The 22143-nt window shown below is 61.1% G+C and overlaps 2 protein-coding genes across 2 annotated transcripts; both read right to left on the reverse strand.

Annotated features, from left to right (window-relative positions):
- Positions 1-322: 322 nt before the first annotated feature.
- Positions 323-3148, reverse strand: OVCA2 (OVCA2 serine hydrolase domain containing). The gene is given in 3 exon segments (XM_050981925.1): positions 323-2855; positions 2857-3077; positions 3080-3148. Coding segments are annotated over 3 exon segments (1002 nt in total). The 3' UTR covers positions 323-2143.
- On the reverse strand, positions 2962-20863 carry DPH1 (diphthamide biosynthesis 1). The gene is made up of 12 exons (XM_030233471.2): positions 20787-20863; positions 19935-20081; positions 17620-17683; positions 10035-10156; positions 8164-8318; positions 7421-7542; positions 6175-6243; positions 5316-5472; positions 4358-4458; positions 4078-4156; positions 3641-3772; positions 2962-3302 (listed from the first exon to the last, which is right to left on the reverse strand). The coding sequence occupies exons 1-12, from the start codon at positions 20833-20835 to the stop codon at positions 3228-3230; spliced, it is 1272 nt and encodes a 423-aa protein (XP_030089331.1). The 5' UTR covers positions 20836-20863; the 3' UTR covers positions 2962-3227.
- Positions 20864-22143: the final 1280 nt, after the last annotated feature.

A 22143-nucleotide genomic window follows, 5' to 3' on the forward strand; every position in this document is an offset into this window, starting at 1 on the left:
AAAAACCAACCCCCCTGGGCCACACTGGGTAATGGAAAAGGGAAGTCCCCAGCATGAAGCTGAGTGAGGGGTGGGAGGACATCAGCCAGTCTTGTCTCCAGGCTCACCTCTGAGGGCAGCCAAGTTCTGTGGCTGCATCCCAAGAACAGACCTGGATCTGCGAGAGAGGCAGGGGCCAGCCCGAGGGCATCTGGCCAGGAAAGGAGGGAGAGGGCAGGATTCCCACGGCAAACCCCTCCGAGCTGCTTCCCTCCTCCTACCACACCGGGACCGAGCAGGACCTCCCTGCGCAGCTCACACAGGCACCTCCTGCGGACAAAGGTCGCGTTTATCTGTTTTAATAATTTATTTAAACCGCTACAGCAGACACCCGGCAGGAGCCATCTTTATGCAGACCCCAGGAAAGGGGCAGGAACCGCAGCACCCCAGCTCGGTTCACTCATCCCTCCCCGACCCACCCGAGGGAGCTGCCTGCAGAGCTGGGACCGTGCTGGTCACTCACCGCACCCTGAGCTTCTTCCCTTTCCTTCCCTCCTGCCAGGAGCTGCCGGGGCTGCGGGGCCGCAGTGCGGGCGGGCGGCCATGGCTGCGGTGCCTCCCCCGCGCCGGGAAAGCTCCGGGAGCGAGCTCGGCGACAACCAAACACCTCCCGGGGCTGCGAGCGCGGCCGCTGCCGTCCCTGCCCGGCAGCGGGGGGAGAGCGGGGACAAAGGCTCCGGTGCGTTGTCACAGCTGGTCGCTGTGCTCGGCCACAGCTGCAGCCGGACGTGCAGCCCCAAAAACCCAGCCCGTGGTGTCACCAAGGGGTGCAGACACCCCACGCCGTCGCAGCAGATGTGACACAGCCCACGTGAAGTGGCACAGACGAGTCCCCCCAGCCCCACAGGGCAACAGCAGAGCGGGGTTGGGCTGCGGGGAAACAGCCACATCCTCCTGCCAGCATCACCACCGTGCTGCAAACCGGGGCAAAACGCGCTAGGGCTGAGAGCTGCTCACTCCTGCAGTGCTCCTCTGGGGCTGAGAGCTGCTCACTCCTGCAGTGCTGCTCTGGGGCTGAGAGCTGCTCACTCCTGCAGTGCTGCTCTGGGGCTGAGAGCTGCTCACTCCTGCAGTGCTGCTCTGGGGCTGAGAGCTGCTCACTCCTGCAGTGCTGCTCTGGGGCTGAGAGCTGCTCACTCCTGCAGTGCTGCTTTGGGGCTGAGAGATGCTCACCCCTCCTATGCTGCTTTAACCCTCGGCACTGCCAGGCCCGTTCCCAGCTCAGAAAGCACAGGAAGGGTTTCAGCAGCAGTGTCCTGCGGCCTCGCAGAGCTGACACTCAGCTGACAGGAGGAAAATTCACTTTTGTCACCTAATTTCCTTCTTTTACCAGCTCTACACCCCCAAGGAAAGCTGTGGTTAGAGAAGCTCTGCTAGCTCTCCTCTCCTGAGACTGATGCCCAGTGCTGAGCGGGCAGAAGCTGAGCAGGACACCTGCAACTGTTACAGCAATAAAGATTTTCCTGTGCTTCTGGATCATACAGAGCCACAAACAGCAACAAGCTTTTCTTGTTCATGGAGGCACTTTGTGCAAGGAAGATTCAACACATGCACACCAAGCCAGCAGGCTTTTCATTCCTGAAACAACACCAGCCCTGGCACTGCCAAGGATGAGAGGGTTTTCCAGGCCCAGACCAGCTGGAAGCTTGGCTTAAGAGATATTAAAACCCACGAGGTTTTGGGGTGTCAAACTGCAAGAGCTCTGTGCTCTGCAGATACGTCCTGTGGCTGAGCTGAGGAACTCTCCTTTTGAGCAGGTGTTGGAGTCTCTGAAAGCACTTTGCCCACAGAGCAGTGTCACCCTCCTGCCTTCAACCCCCTCACTGTCACACTCATGTGTTACATGTCATACATGCTATATACATTATATATAACTTGATATACATATGTATATATAGCCATATATATATACCCATACATATTTTATACTGATGTATACAACAAAGCTGAAAAAAAGGGAGATAAAGAACCATTTAGCCTGGCCTGGGTGAACACTGAAGAGCAGAATGTGCAGTGAGCTGTTCTCTGGTCCATCTGGAGACATGGAAACAGTGATGTTTCACAGGATGGGTGGCTGCACACGGCTCACCAGAGCCCTTCTTTATTACAGAGCCCGTTCTCGAGCCTCCCCAGCCTCTGGGCGCTTGGCCTGGCCCTGCCCGGGGCAGAAGCGTTCCAGGAACTCCAGGTAGGCTTTCTTCTGCGCCGCAGCCGCAGGGATGAAGTGCCCGCCGGGGTGCGAGAGCACGACGGGCTCCACGAAGCACTGGGCCAGCTCCCTGCTCAGGGGCGCTGCGATCACGGCGTCCGTGTCGCCCACGACGTGCAGCGTGGGCAGGGCGATGGGCTCCCGGTAGAAGTGTCCGTGTGCCGGGGCGCGGCTGGCGAACGCGGCCACCAGCACGGCGAAGGCCACCGGGAAGCGCGGGTCGCCGCGGGCCCGCAGGGTGCACACCATGGCGGCCAGCGCCGCGCCCTGGCTGAAGCCCAGCAGACCGTCGAAAGGCCCGTGCTCCGCCAGCGCCTCCGCCACGGCCGACAGAGACTCCTCCAGCCCCGCCGGAGCCGCGGCCGCTTCGCCCGCCTCGAACGTGCCGGGCCCGGAGAACCACCAGCCGCGAGGGGGGTCATCCCCGTCGGGGTCGTCCTCAGCGCCGGCGGGCAAGCGGTGCGGCGCGTCAATGGCCACCAGCTCGGCGCGGCCGCGCAGGGCCTTGCGGAGCGCGCCGGTGCGCTGGTGGAGGCGGCGGGCGCTCTGCCGGTACCCGTGCAGTGCCAGCAGCCGCAGCGGCCGCGCCTCCGCCATGGCCGCGCCCCGGCAGCGCCACTTCCGCCTTCCCGCCGAAACGCGGAGCGCTGATTGGGCGGACAGAGGAGAGCGAGCAGAGGGCCTCCGCGGAGGTGACGCGCGCCCCCTGGCGGCGGGAGGTCGCCGGCGGGGGTGAGGACGGGGTAGCCCCGGCGGGGCGGGCGGGACGCAACCCTCGGTGCGACCGAGGGCAGGGCCGCAGCACGGCCCGGTCCTGCAAAGGGCAATTCCCCGCGGAGAGCCGGGGTCGGTCCTTGCAGGCAGTGGTGGTGTCAAGTTACGGGGTGCGACCCCATCCATTGCAGTAGGGGGGTCCCGGTGGTGCTCACATCAGCGGTGCCCCTGCCAGGTCCCGGAGCGCGGCAGCTGCGGGCAACACTCACGAAGCTGCGAGGTCCCCGGTGCTTGGCTGCTCCTCACCCTCGGGCGGGGCAGGGGGCACGGGTGGCTTCCCCTGCAGGGAGAGGGAGGGTCAGGGATGTCCCAGCCCCAGGCGGAGCTGCCATGAGCCGGTCCGTGCCCAGCCCGCAGCACCCCCGGGGGGAACCCCCCCCATTCCCGGGGAGCCGCGGGGCTCGGCTGGCGCTCACCCCGACAGGGCTGGGGAGAGCCGCGTGTTCCTCCCCCGGACCGGGCTGGCATTGTCCCCGTTACTGCTCGGTGGCAACGACACCACGGGGTGGCGCTTTCGGTACGCGTCACCGGGCACCGAGCGGCACCTGCTCAGCCCGTCCCGGTGCTCTCACCGGCCCGAGGGACCGAACGGGGACCCGGTGTCACCCCGCTGCCCACCTGTGCCGACCGCCCGCGGCGCTGGGGCTGTGTGCCACCGTGGTTCACCGTCCACGGCCCCAGGGACTGGCTGGCATAGAAGTCCATGGGATAAGGCTGCTGCCACTCGATGTCCTGGAGAGCCACTGCCGCCTGCAGAGAGGACGGGGGATGAGTCCCAGAGCAGTGCCCTCACAGGGGGAGCTGGTGGTGCTGGGAGAGGTCCCAGCATCCAGCTTGGTGTGCTGAGGAGGGCACTGCTGGGGCAAAGCTGGAGGCACTGGGAATCCCACCAGTTTCACAAAAGATTAGCTATCCCAGCAGCGTGCCTGGACTGCGCACAGAGCACAGATGCAGAGAGGAGGGGACACTGTCTGGGCGCAGGGACATCCCCAAGCCTGCTCTGGTGCACCACCCCAAGCCAGGACTGCCCCCACAAAAGAGAGAGGGGTGCTCACCTCATAGGGTGTCAGCAGTGGCTTGCTGAAAGCTTCTCCCCAGTCGATGGAGAGCCGGGGACAGGCTACCTGCACCCACCTGGAAGGGAAATGTCACAGTGGGGATGAGCCCCTCAGCAGAACCCTAGAAGGTCCTTACTGTGCCAGCACCACCCTGCTAAGAACAGCCCTGCCCCTTCCCTGCACAGTGACAGCAGGACAGAAGTGTCAGGGACAGCTTCAAGCGAGAATTGCACAGGGATGGGGCACCCTGGGGCTGGAGGGGGTCAGCAGCACTCACACATCCACCTCTGGGAAGAGCTTTAACTTGCTGGGGAAGATCTCAGACAGCAGCACCCGCACATAGGGCCGGCCCAGGGCACGGAGACGTGACTCCAGATGCTGCAGGGGAAAAAGGCACCTGGCAGGGTTAGGGTCTCCCAGCAAGCCCTCCAAGCCCTGCTCACAGCCCCTTCCTGGCCACCAGACCCTCTGTGGGTCCCAGCTCTGCCCCACGTGTCCCCTTGGCAGTCATAGGCCAGACTGTGGCCATGGCTCCGGCTTGTGCCCAGCTCTCCCCAGCACGTGCTTCAGCCTAATGAAGTAATTACTGCTCAATGACAACAATCTGTTCTCGTTAGCGGCTGCCTGCCCTGGGACACCCGCCTGTCATGGGCTGGCTGCAGCCAGGGCTTGAAGGAGGAGGAGAGGGGCCAGAGATGTCCTTGTCCTCCAGAGCCAGCACTAATCGCCCCCTGCCCAGCCAGCCCGTGCCCTGCCCACTGTGGAAGAGCAGCTGCTGGGACCTTGCTGCCCTACCTCAAATCTCACCTGTGGCTACCCCAGCATTTCTGGGTGTGAGCAGGGCCACCATGCTCAGAGGGCAGAACTCTGCTGTCCTGCTCCTCTCTCCCAGCCGGGGTGCAGAAAGCACCAGCACGGCAGCTGAGCAGGGATGCTGAACCTGATCGGAAGTTCATCCAATTAAAACAAACCCAGCCAATTAATTGCCGAGCTGTCTGGGCGAGGGGGGGTTCTCCAAGACTGGCCGGCTCTCCCCAGGAATGGGTTTAATGAGCCCTTGTCCAGCCTCCTTCAACTGCTGCTAATTGGCCACGCAGACCGGGGCCAGTGGCCACTGAGTTGCGAGCGGTGCCACATCCACCCTGGCAGCAATGATGCCATCGCTTGCCACTCCTTCCCCCCACCCAACAGCAATGCCTGGTGCTCAGTGGGGACATTGGGGAGGGGGCTGGTACCTGTAGGATCCTGGGGGAGCCCTGACGGCCCAGCGTGCCCAGGATGAGGCCCCAGCAGCGGGCAGTGCTGGCAGTGCGGATGGCGTCCTGCCGGGCGCGGTGCATGCGCTCGTGGCTGTAGTGCTCCTGCGAGAACACTTTGCTGTAGGGATCGTACCTGCAAAGCACAGCCAGGCTCACACGGGCTCCATCACCAGCCCTCCTCCCAGTGATGCCCGTCCCTCATTAGCACTAATTGCCTCCCACAGCATCTGCCCTCCTGGCTGATATAGGACCCAGCCGGCTCGTTAGGGGACAAGGACAGGGATAGGGACAAGTGTCCCACCACAGCACCCCAACACTCAGCAGAGCCTCGGCTCCGTGCTCGGCTTCACACTCAGCTCCCCCCATTCTGGCTCATCAATTATAAAGAATTCTTTGATTTGTTGCTTTGTTTGACGAGGAGAATTTTAATCAAATCCCACTCGGGTTTCGGCAGCTTCACCAGCGCCATAAACCTGACGTGCGCCTCCCGTTTGTAACAAACGACCTACTAGGAAATTCAGATTCCTCCAAATGGGCCCAGCCTTTCACTCCTGATATTTCATCTGCTTTCAGCAGCCTCATCATCGCGCTTTATGGCCTCTGCCTGCAGCAGCCGGGCTTTAATGGCTGCACCTCCACGCGCTTTCACAGGTACTTGTCAAAATGTTTATATTCAGCTGGAGTAAATGGCTGGTGTTCATCTCCCCCAAGCACCTCCTCACCCACCCCGTGGCCTCTCACCTGCCCATGCCTGCAGCTGGCAGCTGCCAGCCCAGCCCTGGGGGGCACATGGGGACAGATGGGGTGGTCCCCACCATGGGATTGGAGCTTGTACCTGTATGCAGGTATCCCTGGGTTGGCAATCATGATGGACTCCAGGTGGAAGCGCCCGTCGCCCAAATACCTGCCAAGATGGGAGGGAGAGCTATGGCACTGGGAAACAGCAGCACCCCATCCACGTGTCCACTGTTTTCCAAACTGCAGCACAGTGAAGATGCCAGGAATCCAAGCTCCTGTGCTGGGACCCAGGGGCAGCAGGCACAGCCAGGGTTCCCTGGCATGGCAGGGCTGGAGAGGCAGCCATGCTCGGAGCAAGGAGGGGTGCTCACACCAGCACGGGGTGGCTGGGAGCTGCTCCATCTCAATGGCTGGTTCTAGACGTTGCTGCTTCCATTTCTAATCGGATTTCCAGTCAGCAATTACATTTCAAAGCCTTTCATTCAGCTGCCCTAATGGAGTGAGGGCCTGGAAAATGAATTCAGACGTAAAACTTGACTAGATTTTGCCCTTAATTGGAGAATGACATTTTGGGAGATCAAAGCTAATTTGTCTGCAAAAGTTAGCCCCAGAGACGGTGCAAAGAAGAAAATAATAATGCAGGGAGGACGCAGGTAAGGCCGAGTGCACCTGCGCGGGTTGGTACCACACTGCCGCTCCTCTGCCAGCTGCAAGGACCCACTCTCACCAATGCAGCGCCAGCCTGGCTGCCCCTGCCGTCCTTGGAGAGACAGAAAGTGGCTCAGGATGAATCCAGCACTCTCACTGTCCCTGTGTCCAGCAATCTCCCTGTATGGCCGTGCTTGGAAAGGCACTGGTGATGTTGGCTCCCAGCAGCGTGGGCAAGAAGGAGCTCAGCAGGGCCCAAACCCACACCTGGGCTCCCCGGCTCCCCCCAAGGGTGGGGTCCTTGTATTTATTTATTCTGCAGCACACTGTATTCACAGTACATTAAGCATTTCCATTACCTAAAATAATTAGGTGATAGGAAGCGAAGTGCTCCCTCTAATTTGCTGTCCTTAAATAAAATTAATGTTGCTGTGATGTTGGGCCCTGGCCATTTGTCTTTTCCAATTATCCACCCGCCCTTCCATCTATTATCTATTCTGATATACGACTCAATTATTTCCTCCGTGCTACAAGCACACGCCACTTAAAGCAGCGTGAGGAGCTGAAGGGGGCCCATCCCAGCCTGTGGATAGCCCTAACCATCCCCTAAAATTGCACAAAACCAGGCAGGGGGTGCAGGAAGGATGGCAAGTCTGGGCCAGGCAGGAGGGTGCTGAAGGACCCTGGGTACTTACACAATGGCATCTGTGTCCTGAGCGAGCCGGGGTGACGTACAGCCCAAGATCTCTCCCGGGGACAGTGGCTTACACTGGGGTACACACACCTTGTACTGGGAGCGCAGCTCCTGGGACACTGCCTGTGGGAGACTGGGGGTCAGCAGGGACAGGCATGGCACAATAGGGTGGCTGAGGATCCTTGGGGACACCCCAACCCTGGCAGTCCCAGCTGTTGTGACCCGGTGGAGGGGAACCAACCTGCTTGGGGTAGCACCAGGAACAGCCCTGCTCAGCGGGGGATGCTCAGCGAGGCTCAACCAAGGTATCAATTAAAAGACAAGGGAAAAGGCTTAACGCTTGGATAGCCCCGTGTTTTGATAGACACGGCTCAAGAGGCTCATTCATCTCCTCCCCTCCTGCCCAGCCGGCCGTTCAGGGGCAGACAGACAGAGCCGCCGGAGCTTCCCCGGCCGCTGCCGGCACTGCATCAAAATGCCAAGTGCTCCACCGCCTGCCCTGACATTTCCAGAGCAGCTCCCGGGGGAGCTGGGGAGGGGTGCTGCCATGAAACATTGATCAGAGTTATTATAAAGTACTTGATCAACGTTATGGCAGCACCACATTATTGCAGTGACTCGTCAGAGGGGAACCAGCTCCACCAGCACCCCGGGGCAGCCGCTCCCGCCGCGGGGCTGGGGCAGGGAAGGGCTGAGCCAGAGGAAAACTCAGGGGGAGACAAAAGCCAGGGATTTCCATCTCACCTGCACTGTGGAGACAAACTGGATGGTGCTGACCAGGGCCAGGGAGGTGCCTGCTGCAAAGTTGAAGCGAATGGTCTCAAGGAAATGGGATGCATCGATCTTTATGTCCACGAACACATAGAGCATCTTCAGCCCCTGGGTGGAGTCGATGGGAACTGGTGACAGGAAGAGACAGGGTCTGAGTGTGGGGTACACCTAGGGCTTCAGCGAGCCCCAGGCTGTTGCTGCCTGCAGCTGGGGGATAAAGCATGTTGGTGGGGCTCCCTGTACCCCAAACTGCCCTGCCACAGGCAGGCTGGGCTGTGCCACCCCCCTGCCTGTGCTGGCACCCAGGCCAGGGGGTGCAGATGGGAGCCACAGAGAGCACCCTCTCATTTCTCTCCAGATAATGGCAGCCTGGGGAATCAATGAACACAAATCTAATTACCCCTGGTGCTAAGAAGCCTTTGTCACCACGATTAAGTGAATAATTAAAGTACACAGAGTCCACATCGATCCACAGCTCCACGTTCACTTCCCATTTTGGTGCTCTTTGCCTGATCACAATTAAGTGCAAATTACTCCCTCCTGCGGGGCACGTGGGGCTGGGAGAGAGCAGGAAGGAAGCATCGTGTGCCTCACCACTGGCTGCCCTGGTGACAGGACCACCGTGGGCAGCTTAAAAGGAGCCCAGCATCCTCACAGCAGCCTGTGGGTAACCCAGGGTGCCCTGTGACCCACCCAACTCTGCCCTGTGACCCACCCAACCCAGAGCAGGCAAGGGCGACAAGGCCACGGGGAGCAGATGGCAGCTGGTCTGGTGACAGTCAGCCTGGCAGTGCCTGCCTGTCCCTGCAGGGAGCAGCTCCAGCTGATGTGATTCCCATTCCCTGGAGCAGCTTGATGGATACGGCCCCTTTTTCTCCTTTCTGCTGTTCATTCATGAGCAGCAGGCTACAAACCAGGAGTTTTATACTCCCTGTTCCAGTGGTGCCCATAACCCTCCTACCGTAACAAAGCACCTAGCACACTTATTTATCACCAGGAACGCTCACACCGACATGGCTTTCAGGACAGAGTTCTCAACTGGGGAGTCAGTATTTTATACAGAGCCTGATGCAATTCTTCAAACCCATTTACAGGGCCCCATAAACGTCCAGGAGGGTTGCCAGGTGCTGGGAGCGTGGCAGCAGCAGGGATGCACACACCTCCTACTCATTATGGCAATTCTGCAGATCCACCTTAAAACCCAGAGCGTCTTATTGTTATTTTTGGGCTGATTCCATCCTGGGTGGACTTCAAAGTTAGCAGCATCTGGGACAGCAGCGCAGTTTCCATGGCAACTGGATCCAGAGTACTGTCCGCCTGGGGAGCACACAGCCTCCTCCTCCTCCTCCCTTCCCCGCCCAGCCTGCACTGTACCCGCAAAGCTGCCTTTCCTGGCCCTGGGGCAAGCAGGACCCCCAGGCCCTTGCTCTCCTCTGCCATCATTCCCTTTGTCATCACTCCACAGAGGCCAGGTGGGGAGCAGGAGGAGCCTCATCCCCTGGGCCAGCAGGGTCCTCCCAAGCCATGGCCTGGCTGCTCTGCTCTCGGGGACACGGCTAGATCTGTGTGCTGCTGCAGCAGCCGAGCACGATGAGCACGCCCTGCTGCGCCCCAGATCCCGCCCGTGAGCAGCCACCCAGCCAGCCTGGCCCCATCCAAAGCCAGCAGCTGAAGCTGGAGAACAGAAAGCCCTCTGGTAAGAGATTAGCCTTTGGCACTAAGTCTCCGAGCTGGCATCCAGAGGGGTGTGGAGTTGCTCGGTGTGGCACGGTGGCAGCAGCACAGCCTCCACAGTGCCACACATGGCCCACCCCAGCAGCACCCCAGGACTCAGTGTCACCTACTTAGACAACTGTGTCCATAGTGCACCAGGAAGTCAGCGCCCAGGGCCCGGGCCGTGTAGTCATCCACGCAGCAGGCGCCGTAGGTCACGTCCCCCATCACCACTGCCTCTGCATCCGTGAACCTGTGGGAAGGCACAGCACTGAGGGTCACAGCCGTGTCACCACAGCCCAGGTTCTGTCCCCCAGCACCGTGGCATGTCACTACGGGGGGACCCCGCGCTGCCACCGAGCCACGCGCCGAAGAGGACAAGCACTGGCTACTCTCCGAGATGTCAACATGATTAAGCTGGAGAGCGGTAATCCGCCTCTTCAATTGGGTAAAGCTGTTTGCAATTCAGCGGATTATCCACTCATCAAACAATACGCTGCCAGATTCCTAATGCTCCAGCGGGGAGAGCAGCAGAGGGAGACCCGGCACAGCGTGGTGCCACCGCTTCCATCAGCCAGCTCTAGGGACTGGAGCCACCAGGATGGGCAGAACAGCTGTCCTGGCATCTCTTGTGGTGCCAGCCAAGCCACCATCACCCCACAGCTGTGGGCACTGTGTGAGCTGGTAAATCCAATCTGCACCTGGCTGTGTCAGCCCTGTATGCCAGTTTGGCCAAGCTATGTGACCTCCAGAAGAGCTGGTGCTAAAGTAGCACTTGGCAAGGGAAAGCACCAAACCACCACTGGTGCTGTCCCCTACCCCCAGCGCTCCAGTCCACACACACCTGGCACCTGCCAGCCTGTGGGTGAAGGGGCACATACCAGCACCGAACAGCAAAGCCAGGGCTCTGGCATGATTCAGAGGCACCAACTTTGTGGGTATTTATTGCACCATTTTGGGGGATTATTAGCTTGGCTACCTTCCCAGGGAGCTGCCGCAGCAGGATGAGAGCAGGTATCGCGTTGACAAAGCCCCGTGCCTGGAGGGGCTGCTTAAACCAGATGCTAATTCCTTATTTAATTGAGGCCTGCTGTAGCTCGGTGCCAGCGGGGTCCCCCCTGCTGCTGGCACTGGGGACCAGGGAAGGAGGGGGCCCTGGCACAGAGTCACCTTCTGCAGCACCCATGTCTGGCTGGGGGCCAGGGTCCCGCGCTCCCCCCGAGCGCCAGGCAGGGAGCGTTACGTCGGCGGCAAGAATAGAAATGGTGGGCAGAGCTGGGCAGATGGCAGAAGGTGGAGAAATGGCGGAGCGTGCTGAATATTAACAGCTCCGGCCCATCCGTCAGCGCCCGGGGAGGGGGACAGGGGAGCAGCAATGCTGGAGCATCCCTAAGGAGGGCACACAGCCATCCTCACCTCTGAGTCTGGCCTGGGCAGCTCCAACTCTGCAAGGGTTGAGGAACGTCAGAGGATGGGCAGGATCCTGCCAGCACCCAAATCCCGCGATTCCTCACGGCCAGCGTGGCCTGGATGGGAGGATGGCTCCTCCACTGCCCACGTGGTCACACCGTGGGGCTGGGGGCTGCCAGTGTAGGTTTGAGAAGGCTCTTCCCACCCTTCCGAGCCCCCAGCCCCCTCCCCTAATGAGAGGTGATGAGATGAACATGAATCAGACTCCACACATCTCAGCAAAAGTGGAAAATTATTCAGCTCCTTAAGATTCAGGATGGGGAGGTCTGACTCAGAGCGGCAGCCAGCGCCGCTTAATTTTTTATAGATTAAAATGTATGCAAATTGGCCCAAACCCCAGAGAAAGTCCCTGGGGGTGAAGAGCAAGAAAGTGAAATAGCAACAGTGGAAGGAGGAGGGCAGAGGTGCCCATGGCCCTGCCCAATGTGTGGGGCTGCAGCTGGGCAGGGAGAGATGAGGCTGAGCCCTGTGCTGGCCATGGGCAAGATTCCTCCTCTGGCTGCAGGGAGTGGAGTCACAGGCGAGCAAAGAGGTCATGGGATGGTGCCTGGTGAGGAGGGAACCCAATGGTGCTGGCAAGGCCAGGAGCCTGGTGGTGCTGCAGGAGGGGCTCCAGGATGGCACACACCGGGATCACCCGCTCCGACTGCGCTGGACAATTGAGCGGAGCCATAATCATCTCCAGAGACAAATCAAAGGCAGGCGCCAGGGCCTCCCCTTGATGTTTTAATCAGTTCAGTGTCGCCAGAGTCTTTCATCAAACTACAGAGGAAGGAAATGTCAATTAGCAGCCACCTGCCTCCAACACGGGCTGGGGAGCTGCTTCCCAACCAGCCTGGACTAGGACGTGGGCAAGGGGCAGCCACGGCAGCATCTTTGTCAGTGTTTTGTGTCCCTGGAAGTTGTCACAGCCACGGATGGGTCCCAGCAGCGTGCTAGCAGTGGTGACAGGGATGTCCCCACCCAGCACTGAGATGCTCATTACAGCTGGGAGCTCATGAATATTGAACACGTGGGGAGGTTATTCATCTTTTACATCCCGCAAACCCCGTCTCATTCTGAAAAACCGCCTGGCCTTAGCATTTTTCTCATCTCCCTCTAATTCATTATCTGCTCCTTTAAACAGATGGCTCCCAAAATCCCATTTATAAAGAGCCACGCTCAGCACTGGCAGGATATGCCCCAGGGCAGGCCAGGTCCCAGCCCCATCCCAGCTGGGACCCCCAGGTCCTCCCAGCCCTGTTCCCCAGTGCAGGATGGAGGCAGCAGCAATCCAGGGACAAGTTTTGGGCTGAAAACGCTGGGTCAGAGACATGCACACATGGGGCCTGCATGTCTCCAAGCACGGGGTAGCCAGCCCCTGTCACCTGAGCACAGGAACTTGGCTGGAGCAGCTCTGATTTATCCCAGCCCCTCGAAAAATGAATGAGAGCATTTGCTGCTGGCAGGAGCACGAGGTCCCTTGGCAGTGTGTGAATGATACAGTGCTGGTCCTCAAGCCATGAGGCAGAGCTGCTCTCCCCAGCAGGGATGAGTCCTCAGCCTCTGTGTGTCCACTAGCCCTTGGGGGGGAGGGGATTGAGGGGACTGGGCTCAGAGTGGCCAGTCCTGGCACCCCTGTGCTATGGGAGGATGGAGGCAGCACTGGGATGCCAGGGTGTCTGCATGTTGTGCTAGGAACACAGTGCAGACTGCCCCTTGCCTCACAGCCACCTGCCTCACCTGCATATGGCCCTTCAAATACCCCACAATCACCCCATAATCACCCCACAAACTCCACCCCCAGTGCCTGCCCTGTGCCCAAGCCCAGCGTGTCCCAGGACACAGCAGCACAGTGGGTGCTGCTGTCCTGGGCTCTGGGGGCTGAGCCCAGCCCTGGCTGAAAATAGTGCACTTAATTAGCAGAGAAGCCCATCACCAAGCCCCATTACCAGACTCCAAACTTCATTAGCACAGGAAGGCTGCACATAATTAAAATAATGAGTTTGTGATTTTATTGCAATTGGTGCTGGAAGAGCCAGGCTGCAGCTGGGCAATGATGGAGCCCCACAGAGCTTCTGCAAGTGGGGCATGATGGGGAGAGGTGGGTGTCCCCACAGTCCCCCAGGAGGAACCATCTCCAGCTGGGTCCCCTGCCCTGAGGGGACTTCCCACTCTGTCCTCACTATAGGTGGCAGGGCAAACACCACCTCACAAGGGGCAAGTCCCAGGCCACCCCAGCTTTGCTGGTCCTGTAGCAGCAAAAAAAACCTCAAAATAAGGCAAACCAAGGGGCAGTGCACGTTGGCTGTAAAGACACCATGACCATCCTGTGTCTGGATGGTGCCTGTCCTCTCTTCACAACACAGAGCTCTGTGGGGTACAAGGAGGTGGCATGCAGCACTGGTGGTGGGCACCACACCTGTGCTGGCACATCCCAGCCCTGGGAGGTGACAGCCCTACAGACCCCACACATTCCCCCCAGCCCAATCCCCCTGTCACAGGCACCACCCGGGTAGAAGGCTCTGAACATCTCCAATGAAGTGAGAACTTCATTCCTCCTAATGATGCTGTTGTGTGGTTAATGACAGTGATTAAATTCCCCTGCACAGTGTGCACCCGCTGCCAGAGCCTCCAGGTTGTGCTGAAAAGGACGAGGGAAGAAGGGAAGGCAGCGCTGGCCAGCAGAGCCACAGCACTGTGCAGCTGAGGCCAGATCCTGGTCTCTGTTAGTGTCCCAGGGTGGCCTTTTGGGACCTCCTGGTGATGCTGCCAGCTTCATCACAGCATTCAGTCCCACACTGCTCAGTGCCACATGGCAGACCTGCCTGGCCAAGGGACCTGGCACCTGCTGGCACTGGGAACCTGCTGGGCACACCAGGTATGGCACTGGGTACTGTGGGGCACACTATCCATCAGTGCCTCTTTGGTCCTGGCCATAGGGGGGCATTTCAAGCTCTGCCACAGCTGTTGGGCTGTGCACACAGATGTTTAACTCTTTATTGCTCAACCAGGAGCAATAAAGAGTTAAACACTCCAAAAAGTCCCTGTCTGCTCCTGAGTCACCAGGATGAGACTAGGACGGTCTGTGCACCTCCAGCACCGCCTCACATGGATCTTCAGAAGCCACTGGGAGTTGGGAGCTGTTTAAAAAGGTGTTTGAAAGCCACTGGGAGTTGGGAGGTGTTTAAAGCTATGGCAGGGCAGCCTCTGCAGGCATCAGGACACCCCTGGGCCCCCCTGCCATTGCCCATCCCTGCCACCAAGCCTCGGCTGATTAGCAGGAGCCTCTCACCCCGGCAGTGGCACAGGAAGACAGAGGGATTAGCAGCTGCGAAGCCTGACAGCCAACTTTATTAACACGGAATCAAAAGCCCAGCTGAGAGCCCAGCTGATCCGTCTGCTCCAGCCCCGGTAGGGAGGGAAGCAGGGGTTCGCTCCTGGCTGCACAGCCCCCAGCCGCAAGCTGGTGGCGCAGGGGGACACGACTGTCACCTCCCCGGCGTGACAGCGGGTGGGCTTGGGGGGCTGCCCCTCCCCAAGCTGTGGTCCGAGCTCCCCCCACGCGGCTCTCCACGCTGCCGCCCCTCAGCACGAGTTCCTCTCTGCCGAATTACATCAGCCGTGACAAATGGAGCCAATTTGGAAGGTGCCACGGGAGTGTCGTGATGTGGCGCCGGCAGCGCGAAGACCCCGGCCCCGACACCCCCCCCCGCAGCCCGGCCACTCGCCCCGGCACGGCACGGCTTTGACAATGACAAACCTATTAACGGTAATTAACTGGCCTCACACCGGTCAAGGCTCCGAGTGTGCTCTCGATTTCAAAGGCTCCAAGGCTGAGAACCCCACCGGCCTTTCCGGCGGCGGCTGCGATGCTTCGGCTACATCTTCATCCCCGCAGCCCCTCGGGGCTTGGCCAGCGCCAGTGCAATGCTGGGAAGCTCAGACAGGCCCCACCTGGCCGCCTCCCTCCCCTCCTTACTCCACGGAGCTCCCCGGGGGCCTGCTCACTCCCACATGGCAGTGAGGGACATGGTGACACTGCCATCCCACTGCACGGGGACAGACAGACGCACGGCGAGCAGCGTGTCCCCCTCGAGCCACCTGTGATGCGGGGGAGTGAGCTACACCCCCGCTCTCGGCTCTCCCAGCACCACCAGGCCATGGCACAAATATTCTATTAGAAGGCAGCTCCAGCAGAAGGGATAAATATTCTGAGTGGCAGCTGACACGGCTCCAGTTCAACCGAAACACACAGGGGTGGGCACTGTCACCCCAGGGGCAGCAGCCCCGAGCATGGCTCTGCAGCCAGCAGCAGAGAATGCAGGGGAGGGGGAACTCACTCCCCGGACTCCTACCAGCAAGGACAGGGCAGGAGGCTCTGAGGATGGGCTGGGGAAAGGGGCTGCTCGCTGAGCAATGCCCCCAGTGGGCACACAGGTATTCCAGTCACGCTCAGCCCTCACATCCTCTCTGTCTCCAGGAGGAAGGGGCACCAGCCCAGGGCTGATGGTACCCCAAGCCCCTGTCCCCAGCCTGGTGACAGCAGCCAGAGCACACAGCTGCAGGAATTCCTGTCACGTTGGAGGCTCATCCGGCCCCAGCACTGGGTGAGGAGGGCCAGCAGGAGCGGGTGGCCGAGCTTCCATTCCACATTAATGCTGGCGATGAATATTAATAGCAGGAAGAGGCAGGAGCTAACGAGGCCACCTGCCGATTCACACCTCACCTCCAGCAGTGTAACTGGGTCCCCAGTGTGCCCTCGAGAGAGTGGATACAGGGTTGGGCTCACTCCTGACCACAGCCACAATCCTCTGGCTGGCAGTGCTGGTACCCAGCACAGCCACATGCCCAGCCAGGGTCACAGATGGCACCCAGTGCTCCCAGTAAGGGAGTGGCAGTGGAGTGTCTCTGGATACTGCATGGTGGCAGTGAGGGAAGGATACAGCCCTCCTGCTCAGCCTTGAAGCCATCCCACATCCAAACACCATCCCATCAGTGCCCCAACATCCCCCTCCCTTGGCTGGGCACCTCCACCCACGCAGTACCCATCTCTCACCAGCACTCCTCACCAGCCCAGCAAGGATGCCAGCACCCTAGAAACCAGCGGCACCCTGGCATTCAGCACCCTGGAATCCACCATCCACTGGGAAGTGGGGCTTAAGGTTTCATTCAGATAAAAGAGCCCCTTAATCCGCTGCCTTTGAAGTCGGAGACATGAAAGCGGCTGGGTGCCAAAGCCGGAGAGGAGGCAGCTCCACTTAAAGGGACAAACCCACGCGGAGCTGCCCACACTCACACCCATCCCCTGCCCCCCCGCCCGCCCCCTGCCCGCGCCCACCTTCCCACCCAGTGCGGGGCTGCCGCGGGGGAGGCGACAGCAGAGCGGGGACAAAGCCCGCGGGCACTGCTGCCTTCCCACCCAGCACGGCAGGCACCCAGCGAGGCTACCGGCCTCGGCAAGGCAGCTGCTAATGAGTGCCACGACCCCGATGGCAGACAGGCACAAAGTGCTATTAGCACTAATTCATTGTGCTAAAACAGAGAGGGGCTGCGGAGGGGGCTGTGGTGGGTGGGGAGGAAGGCAGCGGCGCTCAGCAGGAGAGAGATCACGGCCAATTTCTGCAAGGTGCCTGCATCCACTGTCACTGCACAGCCCTCTCCAGTGCCTCAGCCTCGCCTCTCAAGCGGCGTGGAAAAATCAAGAGAGGAGCTGTGGCGAAAGGGTCACCCAGCAGGAGTGACCCTTTCCGTGCTATCACCGTGGCCTCAAGCCTCCCCAGCCGCAGCAGGGCTGCCCCTGCACATCTCCGTGCCGGGCAGCGTGGCTGCAGAGGCAGGACGAGGCCGGGGGGAGGAGGCTGGGTCCCTGCCGCAGCGGTGGCCCCGCTGCCGGCCCTCCCCGGCTGCGCTGCCGTGGCACCGGGCTGGCGTCAGCCGGTTGTTAACACGGCTGCTCCCGGCTCCAGCACCCCTGCGGGGCCCGGCATGCTGAGCCTGTCAGCAGCTCCCAGCACAGTGGAGACGGGAGGAGAAGCCGAGCAGAGAGGGCTGGGCTGGCACCGAGCCGGTCCCTGTCCCCAGGGATAGCAGCAGGTCCTTGTCACCTGCCACAGGGCTGCCCAGCTGTGTCCAGCCAGGCAGAGCACCTCCTCATCCATAGCCCTGGGCCTCTTCCTGCCCAGTGGCCAACCCATCCCCAGCAATAGCCCCCATCCTGTCCCCTGGCCAGCCCCAGAGCCCTGCAGGGAAAAGCCATGCTCTTACCGCTCAATGATGTCAGCGATGGTGCAGGCAAACATGAGGAGCCCTTCTGGCATCTGCAGGGCCACTGGGAAGAGAAACAGCCACGGGGTTAGGAGGCTGGAAGGGACATCTTGAAGTGGGGACCAGCTCAAGGTGCAGCCACAAACCACCCTCCCCAAACCAGCCAGGTGTTGGCCAAAAATCCGGGTGGCTCTGGCAGCTGGGGTGCAGACTGTCCTGCCTTGGGCTGCATCCACTCCCCCTGTGCACACACCTCATCCCTCTCTGAACCCGCTGACACTGCTGGTCTCTCCCACTTCCCACAGTAATGACTTCCAGATTATAATTATGTGCTGCACAGCAAAAGGTACTTTCTTGTGTTTATTTTAAACCTGCTCCTAATAATGTAAACGTGTGCCCCTGGTTCTCCTGGTACAAGAAAGAGTGAATAATCATCCCCTGTTCAGCCTCTCCACATCATTCACAATTCTACATCCCTATCATATCCCCTTTCGTTCACCTCTTTTCCAGCTAAAGGATCTAAACCTATTTAATCTCTCCTTATACAGAAGCTGCTCCAAACCTTTGATCATCCTCACTGCCCTTCTCTACACCTCCCTCACAGCTTCTCTCTCCATTTCAGGAGGGTGGCCAGCAACAGCCGCAGCATTGTGCCTTGCAGGAATTTATTCAACAACAAATTATGTTTCCTCATTTGCTCCCTCCTCACAGAACAATCAGAACAATCCCTCTTCTTCCAAAGGCCAGCAAACTGCCCAGTGCCTGGGGTCCAGCCAGGAGTCCTCCACGGGGTGGTGGGGAGGAGCAGGGACCATGATGGAGGAGGTAAATGGAGGAGGCCCCATTAATCCTGTTGTTGTTTCACTTCCCAATCCCACTAAGATATCCCAGCTTCCATGCTATCTATCCAAACACTCTCTCCAGATTCCCCTCCAACAAAATCCCCATGCTTCCAGGCCCAACCCGCTGGCCGGCATGGAGCTGTGTAAAGGCCTGGCTCAAATTAGGCTGATCCCACCCTGTTCCAACCTGCAGGGCCCAAGGAAAGCTGCATGTGCTCTGCCAGCCCCTGCCTGACCTGGCAGGGATGAGGTTCCACATCCCAGCATCCCCCTTTGAGCCCATCTGAGACCATTTTGGCCCATTTGGGGCTGCCCTCCACCCCAGATCAGCAAACAGCAAGTTGGCAGGAGGTCGCTCTCCACTGTCACAGCACAATGGGGAAAGGGGGTGCTCCCCAGCCCCCCAAACCCCACAGCAGGCAGGGCACAGGCAGGGCTGGCTGCAGCCCTGTGGGAGGCTGCGTTCCCCCAGCAACGAGCCCCTGGCTGGTCTCTGCACACGCGGATTTTTAAATCCCAGCACGGCTGGCTGGCTGATGGGCTCGGCTCCCAGCTCGGAAGCCTAAATCCCAGCCGCATATTTACATTTAATTAGGAGGTGCCAAGCAGCAAAACACAGCGAGGAAAGCCAGAGCAGCACGGCTGGGCGGCCCCGCCGGGTCCTGCTGGGACACGCCCAGCCCCGACTCCCACCCCAGAGCCGGAATGGGCCAGGCAGCCCCACACCCTCCGGCCCTTCGGCATGGCAGCCGCGAGCGGCTCAGCCTCCAGAACATCCCCGTGACGCCTGCCAGCCCTGCCAGCTCGGTGGCAGCAGGCAGAGACATTCCCAGGTGGATAGAAAGCATTGCAAATCCGGCTCTGCCCCACGAGCAGCCCCTGCCTGCAGGTGAAGAAGGCAGGGTGGGGACGCTGGTGACACCCGGGGATGGGGGGAGAGCTCCGAGCCCTGCTCCCCACTAGCTGAGCACACGCTGCTCAGTGGGATGCACAGGCTGTGCAGGGAAAGGCCTGGCACCACTCCTGAAGCCTCCACAATCATTCCCTGCTCCTCTGGGGGTACACAACCCTCTGAGGAAGGTTCAGACCAGAGAGCAGCACGGCCCAGCTCCCTGCCAGCCCCACCTGGTGCCCGGTGTTGTGGGGCTCCCTCTTGCCAACTCCAGCAGTGTGTTAGGAAAGTGCAGGGAGAGAGGAGAGAGGCAAGAGGAGCACAGCAGGGACCTGGCCAGCATCCCAGACACATCTCCAGGCTGACAGGTCCACGCAGCTCAACCTGTCCTGTCCAATGTGATTATAATCCAGAGATACAGATCTATTAACCCCCCTCGAGAGGAGCAGAGCTCACCAACACAGAGCCTAAACACACCGAGGGCACAGCAGCAGCTCAGCCCCAGCCTCACCTGCCCCACGGGGAGGCTCAGCAGCACAAACCAGCCCCAAAACCGCTCATCCCCCGGGGGCAACGCTCACCCTTCCTTGCCCGAGCCTGCCGGATGCGCCAGATGGTCTTGGGGATCTCGAAGTTGTAGTTGGGGGGCAGGGCCTCCGCCGCCTCCCGCAGCTCCGCGTTCCCGAGGATGTCCTCGGGGATCTGCTGGGCCACCTGCCGGGTTCGGGCTGGAGGACAAACGGGGAGGGGACCGAAAGGAGCCGTCAGAGGGCAGCGCAGCCCGCACGCCACGGGCCACTGCAGCCGCGCTGTCCTTGGGTCACTCTGCTCACATCCCTATGGGCAAAGGGCTGGGGTCCTGCCCTGCACGCTGGGAGCAGATTGCTGACGCTTTTTTGGGGAACAAAGCGGCTTTTATTAGCCCAGAAAGCACCGCAGTAACGATGTGAAACCCTGTGAGTACAGCTGGCTGTTCCCACAGCGAGGGGACAGCACGCACAGCCCCTCAGGGCCAGCACCCCGGTGACACTCTAATGCACCCCCGTTTCCCCAGCAAGGGGATCCCGTTATCCCACCGGGAAAAAGCCGCCCAGGGCCGGGTGAGCCATCCCCGGGAGCCTCATCCTGAAGCCGCCCCCCGACAGCAACCGCCCCCCTACATCTCGGCGATGCCAGAGTGCAGCGGGGGAGTGACAGCAGGGGGATTATTCACTATTTCCAGCCCAACATCGGCACTCACGAGCCACCAAACCCTCCCCGCACGGCCCACGGGACAACCGACAAAGGGCCAGCTGGGCCGGGCCGGCGGCGGGGGTGGCCGGGACGGTGGAGGAGCCACCTCCCGCCACCGGCCCGGTCAACCCCGTCGAGGCAAGCAAAACAGCGCCCGGTAGCGGCACCAGAAGCCCCGCGCTGAGCCGGTCCCAGCCCACCTTTGGCGGGCACCGGGGCCACGCTCCCGGGCCGCACGGGGGCCGCCATAGCTGTGCGCACGTGGGGGCGGGAAGGCAGCACTAAGCGATCCCCGCGCAAGGCCGGAGCAGTCGCCGGCCGAGAGATCGAGCTCGGGAGCGCACGGGCTGGCCCCGACGGGACGGGCGGTGCGGCCGGGACCGAGCGCTCTCGGCATGGTCCCAGCGGGACGCTGGGAGTGCAGTGGGATGTGACAAGCGCTGCGATGGCGGGGCTGTCCGCCCTTCACGTCGGGGACGTGGTCCCGCGGCATCCATCGCGGTGCTGACAGTTTCAGGGTTAACGGTCCTAACGTTAACACGGGGACGGGGCGGGGGCACCGAGGACTTTGTCACGGTGATGGGTCTGTGTGTGTCCCCCTCACGCCCCTGCGAAGCATGGGGCAAGAGGGACCCGAGGGTAACGGGGACCCCCTGGAGACAACGGGGATCCCGACTGTGCAGTGAGGACAGCGGTGCCTCCGGTGGAGTAACGGGACCCTCTTGGGGCAGCGGGGACAGCAGCGTTCCCGTGCGAATAACGGGACCCGCGGTGGGACTGAGGGAAGGAGGCAAGAGGGACCCTCGAGAGGCAGGAGGGACAGTCCGGGGTCAGCGGGGACCTCCAGGGGACGATAGAAGACCGAGGAGGCAGCGGGGATCCCCCGAGGAAAGCGGCGATCCCGGCGGGGCTGTGGGGACAGCTGCGTTCCCGAGGGGATAACGGGACCCTCTGTGGTGCACGGGGGAGGAGGCAGGAGGGACTGTCCGGGGACAGCGGGGACAGCTCGGGGGCATCGGGGTGTCGGGACCGCGGCGGAGAGTGCGGGGACAGCAGGAATCGAGAGACAAAGGGGACAGCGGCGACCGGGAGGCAGAGGGGACAGCAGAGCCCCCGGTGACCCCGGTGGGACAGCAGGGAGCGGGTGGGCGGAGGGGACGAGAAGGGGCGGAGGGCACCGTAGGGAGCGGCTGGGACCGTGCCGGGGCGGCGGGGACAGCGCGGACGGCGGAGAGCCGGATCGGACGGCGACATCTCGGCAGGACGCGGCGACACGGCGGGCAGAGGGGACGATAAGGGGCCGAGGGGACGGCGGGTCCCCGGAGAGCGGCAGGGACGGTGCTGGGCAGGCGGGACAGCGGGGACAGCCGTGATCGCGGCAGGCGCGGGGCGGCGCGGCGGAGCCTCGGTGCGATAACGGGGCACCGTGTGGACGACAACGGCAGAGGGGACAACGATGTGCCGGGGGTGACAGTCGGTCCCGGGGGGACCGCAGAGATTCGGGGAGGGCGGCGCTGGGCCATACCCCCCGGTGGGGCGGAGGGAGGGCGGCGGCGC

Source organism: Serinus canaria, chromosome 19 (genome assembly GCF_022539315.1).
Source record: "Serinus canaria isolate serCan28SL12 chromosome 19, serCan2020, whole genome shotgun sequence".
NCBI classification, from domain to species: domain Eukaryota; kingdom Metazoa; phylum Chordata; class Aves; order Passeriformes; family Fringillidae; genus Serinus; species Serinus canaria.